The 12,603-nt window shown below is 51.1% G+C and overlaps 1 protein-coding gene across 3 annotated transcripts in view; it reads left to right on the top strand.

Moving 5' to 3' along the window:
• Nucleotides 1–9,238, top strand: part of LOC136588658 (leucine-rich colipase-like protein 1) — a 97,463-nt gene extending 88,225 nt beyond the window's left edge. For all 3 annotated transcript variants that reach the window (XM_066588071.1, XM_066588063.1, XM_066588056.1), the window contains one exon: nt 8,446–9,238. In XM_066588071.1, coding sequence (XP_066444168.1) covers nt 8,446–8,586 — 141 coding nt within the window. In that variant the 3' untranslated portion in view covers nt 8,587–9,238. The remainder of the gene's footprint in view (nt 1–8,445) is intronic.
• Nucleotides 9,239–12,603: the final 3,365 nt, after the last annotated feature.

The following is a 12,603-nucleotide window of genomic DNA, read 5'->3' as shown; positions in this document are numbered from 1 at the left end:
CGTCCGAGCTTGATATTCGTGCGAATATTAGGGTGTTCGGGATGTTCGTTATTCGTAACGAACACCATGCGGTGTTCTGGTTACTTTCACTTACTTCCCTGAGACGTTTGCGCGCTTTTCTGGCCAATTGAAAGACAGGGAAGGCATTACAACTTCCCCCTGTGACGTTCAAGCCCTATACCACCCCCCTCCTGTGAGTGGCTGGGAAGATCAGGTGTCACCCGAACATAAAAGTCGGCCCCTCCCACGGTTCGCCTCAGATGCCGTGTGAGTTAGATGAGGGACAGTGCTGTTTGTACCGGAGCTGCTGTAGGGAAAGAATTGGTAGTTAGTGTAGGCTTCAAGACCCCCCAAAGGTCCTTATTAGGGCCACTGATAGCTGTGTGTTGGCTGCTGTTAGCAGTGGCAAATTTTTTTTTTCTCAAAATCGGCTCTGCAGAGCGTTGCACCCGGCATTAGGGACAGAAGTGCTGCATAGGCAGGGAGAGTGTTAGGAGTGAGTGTAGCCTTCAAGAACCTCAACGGTCCTTTCTAGGGCCATATTTACCCGTGTGCAGTACTGTCCAGGCTGCTGTTAGCTGTGCTTTTTTTTTGCTTCTCAAAATCGCCTCTGCAGAGCATTGCACCCTCCATTGATACTGCAGGGAACTCATGTTCATTGAACATACGCAGTGCTGCCTTTTGGTGGAAAAAAAACTGAAAACAAATCTATTTGTCCAGCCTCTGTCCGTCCAAAGGGCTGTGGACACGTGTGAGCTGCGTGAACAACATTGAAAAATCAGACGCACCCAGCTACGCTTTACTGCTGGCTTCGCCATTTGCTTTCCTTAATTGGGAAAAAAATACCTGCTCTGCCAGAGTTATAATAACTCTGCTACCCTCACGTTCTGTGACACATAAGCAGGGACACAGCACAGTTATTAAACTTCTCATGTTCATTGAATATACGCAGTGCTGCCTTTTGGTGGAAAAAAACTGAAAACAAATCTATTTGTCCAGCCTCTGTCCGTCCTAAGGGCTGTGGACACGTGTGAGCTGCGTGAACAACATTGAAAAATCATACGCACCCAGCTACGCTTTACTGCTGGCTTCGCCATTTGCTTTCCTTAATTGGGAAAAAAATACCTGCTCTGCCAGAGTTATAGTAACTCTGCTACCCTCACGTTCTGTGACACATAAGCAGGGACACAGCACAGTTATTAAACTTCTCATGTTCATTGAATATACGCAGTGCTGCCTTTTGGTGGAAAAAAACTGAAAACAAATCTATTTGTCCAGCCTCTGTCCGTCCTAAGGGCAGTGGACACGTGCGAGCTGCGTGAAGAACAGTGCTAAATCAGACGCACCCAGCTACGCTTTACTGCTGGCTTCGCCATTTGCTTTCCTTAATTGGGAAAAAAATACCTGCTCTGCCAGAGTTATAATAACTCTGCTACCCTCACGTTCTGTGACACATTAGCAGGGACACAGCACAGTTATTAAACTTAGATTATTCATTCACTAGAGGCAGTGGGGCCTTTCGTTTTCCAAAAAGGGAAAAAATTATATTTGGCCTGCAGTCTTGCGCCAATTTATTTCCTGCCTGTGAAATCAAATCACTGGTAATACAGCATGCTGAGGGGTAGGGGTAGGCCTAGAGGACGTGGACGCGGCCGAGGACGCGGAGGGCCAAGTCAGGGTGTGGGCACAGGCCGAGATCCTGATCCCGGTGTGTCGCAGCCGACTGCTGCGCGATTAGGAGAGAGGCACGTTTCTGGCGTCCCCACATTCATCGCCCAATTAATGGGTCCACGCGGGAGACGGTTATTAGAAAATGAGCAGTGTGAGCAGGTCCTGTCCTGGATGGCAGAAAGTGCTTCGAGCAACCTATCGTCAACACGCAGTTCTGCGCCGTCCACTGCTGCAAATCCGAATCCTCTGTCTGCTGCTCCTCCTTCCTCCCAGCCTCCTCACTCCACTACAATGACACCTGCTCAGGAGCGGGAACACTCCCAGGAACTGTTCTCGGGCCCCTGCTCAGATTGGGCAGCAGCGGTTCCTCTCCCACCAGAGGAGTTTATAGTCACTGATGCCCAACCATTCGAAAGTTCCCGGGGTCCGGGGGATGAGGCTGGGGACTTCCGCCAACTGTCTCAAGAACTTTCTGTGGGTGAGGAGGACGATGACGATCAGACACAGTTGTCTTGCAGTGAGGTAGTAGTAAGGGCAGTAAGTCCGAGGGAGCAGCGCACAGAGGATTCGAAGGAAGAGCAGCAGGACGATGAGGTGACTGACCCCACCTGGTGTGCAACGCTTACTCAGGAGGACAGGTCTTCAGAGGGGGAGTCAAGGGCATCAGCAGGGCAGGTTGCAAGAGGCAGTGCGGTGGCCAGGGGTAGAGGCAGGGCCAGACCGAATAATCCACCAAGTGTTTCCCAAAGCGCCCCCTCGTGCCATGCCACCCTGCAGAGGCCGAGGTGCTCTAAGGTCTGGCAGTTTTTCACAGAGACGCCTGACGACCGACGAACAGTGGTGTGCAACCTTTGTTGCGCAAAGCTCAGGCGGGGAGCCAACACCAACAGCCTCACCACCACCACCATGCACAGACATATGATGGCCAAGCACTCCACAAGGTGGGACGAAGGCCGTTCAGCGCCTCCGGTTTGCACCCCTGCCTCTCCCCCTGTGCCCCAACCTGCCACTGAGATGCAACCCCCCTCTCAGGACACAGGCACTACCGCCTCATGGCCTGCACCCACACCCTCATCTCCGCTGTCCTCGGCCCCATCCAGCAGTGTAGTTCAGCGCACCGTCCAGCCGTCGCTTGCGCAAGTGTTCGAGCGCAAGCGCAAGTACGCCGCCACGCACCCGCACGCTCAAACGTTAACCGTCCGCATAGCAAAATTCATCAGCCTTGAGATGCTGCCGTATAGGGTTGTGGAAACTGAGTCCTTCAAAAGTATCATGGAGGCGGCGGCCCCGCGCTACTCAGTTCCCAGTCGCCACTACTTTTCCCGATGTGCCGTCTCAGCCCTGCACGACCACGTCTCCCGCAACATTGTACGCGCCCTCACCAACGTGGTTACTGCCACGGTCCACTTAACTACGGACACGTGGACAAGCACAGACGGGCAGGGCCACTACATCTCCCTGACGGCACATTGGGTGAATTTAGTGGAGGCTGGGACAGAGTCAGAGCCTGGGACCGCTCACGTCCTACCCACCCCCAGAATTGCGGGCCCCAGCTCGGTGCTGGTATCTGCGGAGGTGTATGCTTCCTCCACTAAAGCACCCTCCTCCTCCTCCTCTGTCTCGCAATCAAGATGTGTTAGCAGCAGCATATCGCCAGCAGTCGGTGTCGCGCGGTGTGGCAGCACAGCGGTGGGCAAGCGTCAGCAGGCCGTGCTGAAACTACTCAGCTTAGGCGATAAGAGGCACACGGCCCACGAACTGCTGCAGGGTCTGACACAGCAGACCGACCGCTGGCTTGCGCCGCTGAGCCTCCAACCGGGCATGGTCGTGTGTGACAACGGCCGTAACCTGGTGGCGGCTCTGCAGCTCGGCAGCCTCACGCACGTGCCATGCCTGGCCCACGTCTTTAATTTGGTGGTTCAGCGCTTTCTGAAAAGCTACCCACGCTTGTCAGACCTGCTCGTAAAGGCGCGCCGGCTCTGCGCACATTTCCGCAAGTCCCACACGGACGCTGCCACCCTGCGCACCCTGCAACATAACTTTAAGCTGCCAGTGCACCGACTGCTGTGCGACGTGCCCACACGGTGGAACTCTACGCTCCACATGTTGGCCAGGCTCTATGAACAACGTAGAGCTATAGTCGAATACCAACTCCAACATGGGCGGCGCAGTGGGAGTCAGCCTCCTCAATTCCTTTCAGAAGAGTGGGCCTGGTTGGCAGACATCTGCCATGTCCTTGGTAATTTTGAGGAGTCTACCCAGGTGGTGAGCGGCGATGCTACAATCATTAGCGTCACCATTCCTCTGCTATGCATCTTGAGAAATTCCCTGCAAACCATAAAGGCAGCTGCTTTGCACTCGGAAACGGGGGCGGGGGAAGACAGTATGCCGCTGGATAGTCAGGGCACCCTCCTGTCTATTTCTCAGCGCGTACAGGAGGAGGAGGAGGAGCATGAGGAGGATGAGGAGGAGGGGGCAGAGACAGCTTGGCCCGCTGCTGACGGTACACCGGCTGATTGCCTGTCATCCTTTCAGCGTGTATGGCCTGAGGAGGAGGAGGAGGAGGATCCTGAAAGTGATCTTCCTAGTGAAGACAGCCATGTGTTGCGTACTGGTACCCTGGCACACATGGCTGACTTCATGTTAGGATGCCTTTCTCGTGACCCTCGCGTTGCACGCATTCTGGCCACAACGGATTACTGGGTGTACACACTGCTCGACCCACGCTATAAGGAGAACCTGCCCACTCTCATTCCCGAAGAGGAAAGGGGTTCGAGAGTGTTGCTATACCACAGGACCCTTGCGGACAAGCTGATGGTAAAATTCCCAGCCGACAGCGCTAGTGGCAGAAGGCGCAGTACCGAGGGCAAGGTAGCAGGGGAGGTGCGGAGATCGAGCAGCATGTACATCCCAGGCAGTGCAACAGTCTTTAAGGGCCTGGCCAGCTTTATGGCTCCCCACCAAGACTGTGTCACCGCTCCCCAGTCAAGGCTGAGTCGGCGGGAGCACTGTAAAAGGATGGTGAGGGAGTGCGTAGCCGATCGCACGACCATCCTCGGTGACGCCTCTGCCCCCTACAACTACTGGGTGTCGAAGCTGGACATGTGGCCTGAACTAGCGCTGTATGCCCTGGAGGTGCTTGCTTGTCCTGCGGCTAGCGTCTTGTCGGAGAGGGTGTTTAGTGCGGCTGGGGGAATCATCACAGATAAGCGTAGCCGCCTGTCAACCGACAGTGCCGACAGGCTAACACTCGTCAAGATGAACAAAGGCTGGATTTCCCCAGACTTCTGTTCTCCACCAGCGGACAGCAGCGATACGTAAGCAATACGTAGGCTGCACCCGCAAATGGAAGCTACGTTCTCTCTCACCATCCAAAACGGGGACATTTCTGCTTCATCAATCTGTGTATAATATTCATCCTCCTCCTCCTGCTCCTCCTCCTGAAACCTCACGTAATCACGCTGAACGGGCAATTTTTCTTAGGGCCACAAGGCTCACTCAAATAATTTTTCTGAACAATTTTTATAAGTTTCAATGCGCTTAAAAGCGTTGGAACTTTAACTTGAACCAATTTTTCGTTACACTGGGCTGCCTCCAGGCCTAGTTACCACTTAAGCCACATTAACCAAAGCGATTAATGGGTTTCACCTGCCCTCTTGGCTGGCCATGGCCAATTTTTGGGATGTACATTAGTACTGTTGATACAGCAATTTTTGTGGGCCCTCGCCTACAGTGTAATCAAATTAATTTTTAGCCCACCTGCATTACAGCTGACGTTACCTCAGCTGTGTTGGGCAATGCAATGGGATATTATTGTGTACCGCCGGTGGCTTCCTGGCACCCACCCAGGCAGTGGGTCCACAGGGAGTGTAACCTACATGTGTCCACTTGTAAAGAACCCCGGTCAGACTGGGGCATGCAGTGTGGGCCGAAGCCCACCTGCATTATGCACGACATTACTACATTAGCTGTGTTGGGCAATGCAATGGGATATTTCTATGTACCGCCGGTGGCTTCCTGGCACCCACCCAGGCAGTGGGTCCACAGGGAGTGTAACCTACATGTGTCCACTTCTAAAGAACCCCAGTCTGACTGGGGCATGCAGTGTGGGCGGAAGCCCACCTGCATTATGCACGACATTACTACATCAGCTGTGTTGGGCAATGCAATGGGATATTTTTGTGTACCGCCGGTGGGTTCCAGGGAGCCACCCATGCTGTAGGTGCACACGGAGTTTTTAATACATCTGTACACTTGTAAAGAACCCCAGTCTGACTGGGGCATGCAGTGTGGGCTGAAGCCCACCTGCATTATGCACGACATTACTACCTCAGCTGTGTTGGGCAATGCAATGGGATATTTTTGTGTACCGCCGGTGGGTTCCAGGGAGCCACCCATGCTGTAGGTGCACACGGAGTTTTTAATACATCTGTACACTTCTAAAGAACCCCAGTCTGACTGGGGCATGCAGTGTGGGCCGAAGCCCACCTGTATTACGCACGACATTACTACCTCAGCTGTGTTGGGCAATGCAATGGGATATTTCTATGTACCGCCGGTGGCTTCCTGGCACCCACCCAGGCAGTGGGTCCACAGGGAGTTTAACCTACATGTGTCCACTTCTAAAGAACCCCAGTCTGACTGGGGCATGCAGTGTGGGCCGAAGCCCACCTGTATTACGCACGACATTACTACCTCAGCTGTGTTGGGCAATGCAATGGGATATTTTTATGTACCGCCGGTGGCTTCCTGACACCCACCCATGCTGTCGGTCCACAGGGACTTCACAATAGGGAGTTGTACCTGCCTTTGTCTATGAATTAAAAAGCCCGGTCTAACTGGGGAATGCAGACACTTTGACAGAATGAATAGTGTGTGGCACATAGGTTCCCCATTGCTATGCCTATGTGTGCAGCTCCTGATGGCGGTGGCACAGGATTCTATTTCTCATTGCTTCTGTACAGCATTGTGGGCTATCGCCCCGCCCCTTTTAAAGAGGGTCGCTGCCTAGCCGTGCCAACCCTCTGCAGTGTGTGCCTGCGGTTCCTCCTCATGGCAGACGCACTTCTAAATAGACATGAGTGTGGCGTGGCATGAGGGCAGCTGAAGGCTGCGCAGGGACACTTTGGTGTGCGCTGTGGGGGGGAGGGGGGGCGGTTGGTCAGCATGTAACCCAGAAGAAGTGGCAGCGGAGTGTCATCCAGGCAGTGATTGTGCTTTGTTGGAGGTAGTGTGGTGTTTAGCAAAGGTATGCCATGCTAATGAGGGCTTTTCAGAAGTAAAAGTTGTTGGGAGGGGGGGGGGGGCGCACTCTTGCCACTATTGTGGCTTAATAGTGGGACCTGTGAACTTGAGATGCAGCCCAACATGTAGCCCCTCGCCTGCCCTATCCGTTGCTGTGTCGTTCCCATCACTTTCTTGAATTGCCCAGATTTTCACACATGAAAACCTTAGCGAGCATCGGCGAAATACAAAAATGCTCTGGTCGCCCATTGACTTCAATGGGGTTCGTTGTTCGAAACGAACCCTCGAACATCGCGGGAAGTTCGTTCCAAACAACGAACACCCGAACATTTTGGTGCTCGCTCATCTCTATTTGAAACCATTAAAAGCATTTAGTGATATCTCAGTGTGTTTTTTGTGCTGCAAGGCGAGAAGTATCTTATACTGGAACTCTACAAGGAGCTGTTCCTCCTTTATTCCTCCTGGAAGTGTATGAATAGATACACGGTGGGGTGCTTGTACACTCAGCACTGATGTGACATGAGCTTTTACTGCAAATTACCACAATTTTAGATGCACCCTAAAATCTTGTGTTCCATCTCTACAAGCTGAGTGCCCAAAAACTGCTATAAAGGCTTATTCACATGGATAATTTTATCATTTAAGTTCTATCCCAGTTTAAAAACTGACAGAATTTGGACAAGACTTGGACCCATTAGAACAATTCAAAGGGGCATATTATCTAGCCCTATTGCAGCTGTATTTTCACTGGACGGCATACAATCCCATTGATTTGCATTGGTGGATTCAGAAGGGTATATTTTACATGTGTGAAAACCCCTGAGGCGTGTCCTATTTTTGTTGTGTTTATCATCGATTATAGTCAATGGGAATGTGCATTCACTGCTTTTTTATACATGTTGCCAGGAGACAGTATGGGGGGGGGGGCGCTAAAACAATTGCTCTTACTTTTGTTTTATACATGCGTGAAAATGCAGTAAATATGGATGCAAAAAATATACACATGCATCAAAAACGTATGGAACCCGCGCAAACATACAGAGATAGTGGGGCATTTTTCCCAGACCCTTGCAGTCACTGGGTTCACTTACATGAGCAGTTTCTGTCCCAGACCAATGGTGCTTATGAAACAATAGTTGCGGCACATCCGGCTCTGGTGGGATTCTCTTACAATGCTCTTGCATGGCGGGGAGTGAGTTCTGCGCTTGTTTTTTTAACACTCATTGAATTCAATAAGAGTTTTAAATTCTACCAGTTGGGTCGCCTCGCATTATTTTTGCAGCCATTTGAAAACCGGATTGCAATCAGATGACATTTGTGCATTAAAAACAAAAACTGATGTAAAACGCCCCACAGTGACATTAGTATTCACAGAATAACATCACACTGGATGTGTAGCATCAGACATGAGGTTCTCAGTAATGGGACCCCCGGCCTCACTCTGCGTCTCCCACCGCTGATCTTATATGTTAGTAACAGATGGCTAGGAGTCAGGAGTGTCTTCATTAACCCTATCATCTCTCCTTTCAGCCTATTGGTGAGCTCTATTATTACTGCCCGTGTGAGAGTGGACTTGTATGTGAAAAAGATACATCTAGAAACATGACCAACCAAATCATAAATGATCCAAGCAGAAGAATCTGCAAGAAGCCAAACACAGCAAATAACTGAATCTAAGAGCTGAGAAAGTATCTGCCAGTATCTACACAGATCTACAAGATGTTGTCAGTCTTAGGGCTTATTCACACGAGCGTATATCGGCCAGCGTTATCACGGCCAGCTGATATAGGCTACCATCTGATGCATTGGATGACACAGACGTATTCCCGTGGCATAAAAGCTATCTTCCTGGCTGGACAATGGTCACTACCATTAACTCCTATGGGAGCCAATGACAGCGCTCGGAGAAGGGAGGTGGGAGGGAGTTTAGCAGCGTGACTGCTAAACTCCCTCCCCCTTCTCCTCTCTGCCCCTTGTCACTGTTTGCAATGGGAGGGGGCGGGAAAGGGGTGGAGCTAAGCTCCACCCAGCTCCGCAACCTCTCATTGCTGGCTGCGGACAAGAGGCGGGGAGTGGAAGCTTAGCTCCGCCCCATCTCACCCACTCCCCTGGCAAACAGCCAAAGGGGAGGAGAGGAGTTGGCAAGGGGGAGGGAAGGGTTCGACAGCTTAGCAGAGCTAAGCTGTCTCCCCTCCCGACGGCCTACACACCGAGCCTGTGCATCAGATGGAAGCATATATCGGCCAGCCATTAAAATGGCAGCCGATATACGCTCATGTGAATAAGCCCTTAAGGAAATAAAGTTTGTACAACTTCCTACTAAGTTTTGTGTTTCCTTTCTGCTTTCAAGAGCTCTGCTTGCTGTAAGTAAATGAGAACATTGATATTCAGAGTCTTCTTTCACACCAGCATTTTATCGCAACTATTTAGCCACGATAAAACGTCAGCCAAAAATTGCTACCCTGTGAAGCATTGGATTCTAATGCTTTCAATCACATGGGTGAATTATAGGCACATGAAAAATATTGCACCATAAAATCGTCAAATCAACGACCGCCAATCGGTTGCCAATTTTTCTTGCTGCATTAAAAGATAGGTCTTGACTAGAGATGAGCGAGCATACTTGCTAAGGACAATTGCTCGAGCGAGCATTGTCCTTAGCGAGTACCTGCCCGCTCGGAAGAAAGGGTTCGGGTGCCGGCGCGGGTGAGCGGTGAGTTGCGGGAGTGAGCGGGGGGGAGAGAGGGAGAGAGATCTCCCCTCCGTTCTCCCTGCTCTCCCCCGCCGCTCCCCGCCCCCTGCCGGCACCCGAAACTTTTCTTACGAGCGGGCAGGTACTCGCTAAGGACAATGCTCACTCGAGCAGTTGTCTTTAGCGAGTATGCTCGCTCATCTCTAGTCTTGACCTATCTTTTGACAAAAAACGCTGCAGGCTCCCATATATTCCTATGGGAGCTGAAGAAAAAGGGAGGGGTGGAGTTTACCTGCATCTGCCGCTTGGAAACGAAGACAGCTGGCTCTAAGCTATTTCAGCTAGTTGAACCCATTTTGCGGATCAACGGAATTCTGCACGGCCGCGTATTTTTTACGCAATACACCCGTGTGGATGGATGAGAAAACACAAATTAATCTTGGGATTAGATTTCCAGCTGCGTGTAGCCAACATGAAGACACACACGCTCGTGTGAAAGAGGCTGAGAAGCCGTCACCTTGTCTGGCTCACACAGCAGCAGTTTGTCAAAGTGTATCAGCCAGGAGTCTAAAACAGGAGTAAGGGCTCATGCCCACGGCTGTGTGCACAAAGTGCTGCAGGTCTCCCACACAGTTTTACACATTACAGCACATACGCTCTGCCAGCAGAGAAACACATGCGCAGTGGGATTTTTCTTTTTTTTTAAATTCCCTGCTCTGAACAGAACTGAAACACTGCCCATATGCAATGTATTGGGTATGATATGCAGAGAAATGGAGCATGCGTGCTCATCCCACACATTACATACACAGTACATTACACACACACAGCTCTACTACATCCATCCTGACCCCACACATGACACACACCGCACATTACACACACACTTCTACTACATCTATCCTGATTCCTACACATGGCACACATGGCACATTACGCACACAGCTCTACTACATCTATCCTGACCACACACATTACACACACAGCACATAACACACATACACCTCTACTACATCCTTCCTGATTCCCACACATGACACAAACAGCACATTACACACACAGCTCTACTACATCCATCCTGACCTCACATATTACAACCACAGCACATTACACACACACTTCTACTACATCTATCCTGATTCCTACACATATCTGATTACGCACACAGCTCTACTACATCAACCCTGACCCCCACATTACACACACAGTACATTACACCATTACACAAACAAATCTACTACATACATTCTGATTCCCACACATTACACACATAACACACGCAGCTCTGTTAAATCCATCCTGACCCCACATGACACATGCAGCATATTATACACACAGCTCTACTACATGCATCCTGATTTACACACATCACACACACGCAGCTTTGGTACATGCATGCTGATTTCCAGACATCACCAGCTCAACAGCTCCTGAATACAGTGATCAGCCCCTGGTCATGTGATCCCTATCATCACTGGTTCTGGTGGCTGAAATCAGCTTATCCAGTATACAGTACTTTCTAACAAACTGCAGAATGGCTTCTCCAACAGCAATGATATCACCGCGGGTCATTCAGCCCACCAGATCTCTTTTTACCAAACTGCAAAATGGTTCCTCCCATAGCAGTGGCATCACTGCAGGTCCTTCAGCCCACCAGATAACTGTGGTGGCTGTAGGTCCGTGTCTTCTGACAGGACCTCTGAGTTGTGTCTGAGATAATAACGGATTATTGGATTGTCATTTTGTTATTTTTGTCCTCCACTTCCAACAGCCCTAATTTTGTTGTTCTTCTGTCAGGCTCTGTATTTTATGTATGTTGTAGGACCTGCAATGATGTCACCAGGGGGGCAGAGCATGATAAGCACACACATACATACCTACCTACCAACGGACAAGTGGTCGTTTGATAATGATTAAAACCGCTCGCAAAACCCCACCAGAGCAACCAAAATAGGCACTAGGTTATTTTAAGTCCGTGACATTTTGTGCTCCACGAACTGAAAGACACATACGCCGATGGGAATGAGAACTAATAGCTGTACTCCTGATGTGTTTAACTGACTGGAGCAGCTGTCCAGAGAGGCCCTGGGTGCAGCGGGATATGAGGCAACCGGAGCAAGATCATAGCCAGCAGCAGTGGCAGGATCAGCAGCGGCAGGGCCAGCATCGGGTGCGGCAGGGCCAGTGGGGAGCGGAGACCACGGAGGGCGCGTGCACCGGCAAGGTTGAGCCCCAAGCATGCGCCCACACACCAACCACGACTAAGGAGCTCTTGCCCGCCCCCAGGCGTAGGGGGTGAGATGGAGGCACTGCTGGGTGTTATGTGGGAATTGTTAAGGCGGGGGGTAGCACATGCCTCGTCGCCTGTCACAGCGTGGAGTATGCCACGTAGTGCGTCATCCAGCAGAGACAGCGCTCCGAGCATAACGTTAGCTGGAGGGACTGGGGTAGGACAGGTGGTAGAGGTAACAGAGGCTTGGCCCTCTCCGGGGCTGGTTTCGACATGAGGTTCGCAGGCGAGAGCGCCATCCACAAGGGACAGTGCCCAGGATGAAGGCGTCACTGGGGTTTAGAGGTCAGCCGTTCGGCTGGTGTGACGGTGGCGGTGCAAACAGAGAAAGATGGGTAGGGGAATCGCCTGGATGATAGGGCCAAAGGTGAAGTTTATGTTTGCTTCAAGGGACCCTTATAGGGTCCACTTGTAGAAGGAAGTTAGGGAAAAAATTTGGAGAGATGAATATGTGGAAATATTCTCCCTCCTCCCCTTGGAGAAATTTAATTTGGACAAGGGGAAGAGTACGGAGTTCAAAAAGGAGGAGGAGGAGGAGGAGAAGAGGAGGTGGCGTCTCATACCCCAGACGTTCGCAAATTGGCTACAAGCATTTGTCATATTGGCGAGCGTAATTGGAGAAAAAGCGCCGGACAATTGTTCCGGGCTTTTCCGTTATCTAGACTCGATAGGTGAGGCCTATCGGGTATACGGGGGCCAGACCTGG

This window comes from Eleutherodactylus coqui, chromosome 1 (genome assembly GCF_035609145.1).
Source record: "Eleutherodactylus coqui strain aEleCoq1 chromosome 1, aEleCoq1.hap1, whole genome shotgun sequence".
In the NCBI taxonomy this organism is placed as follows: Eukaryota; Metazoa; Chordata; class Amphibia; order Anura; family Eleutherodactylidae; genus Eleutherodactylus; species Eleutherodactylus coqui.
Note: the sequence above shows the minus strand (reverse complement) of the source record. Positions and strands in the feature narration are given on the sequence as shown.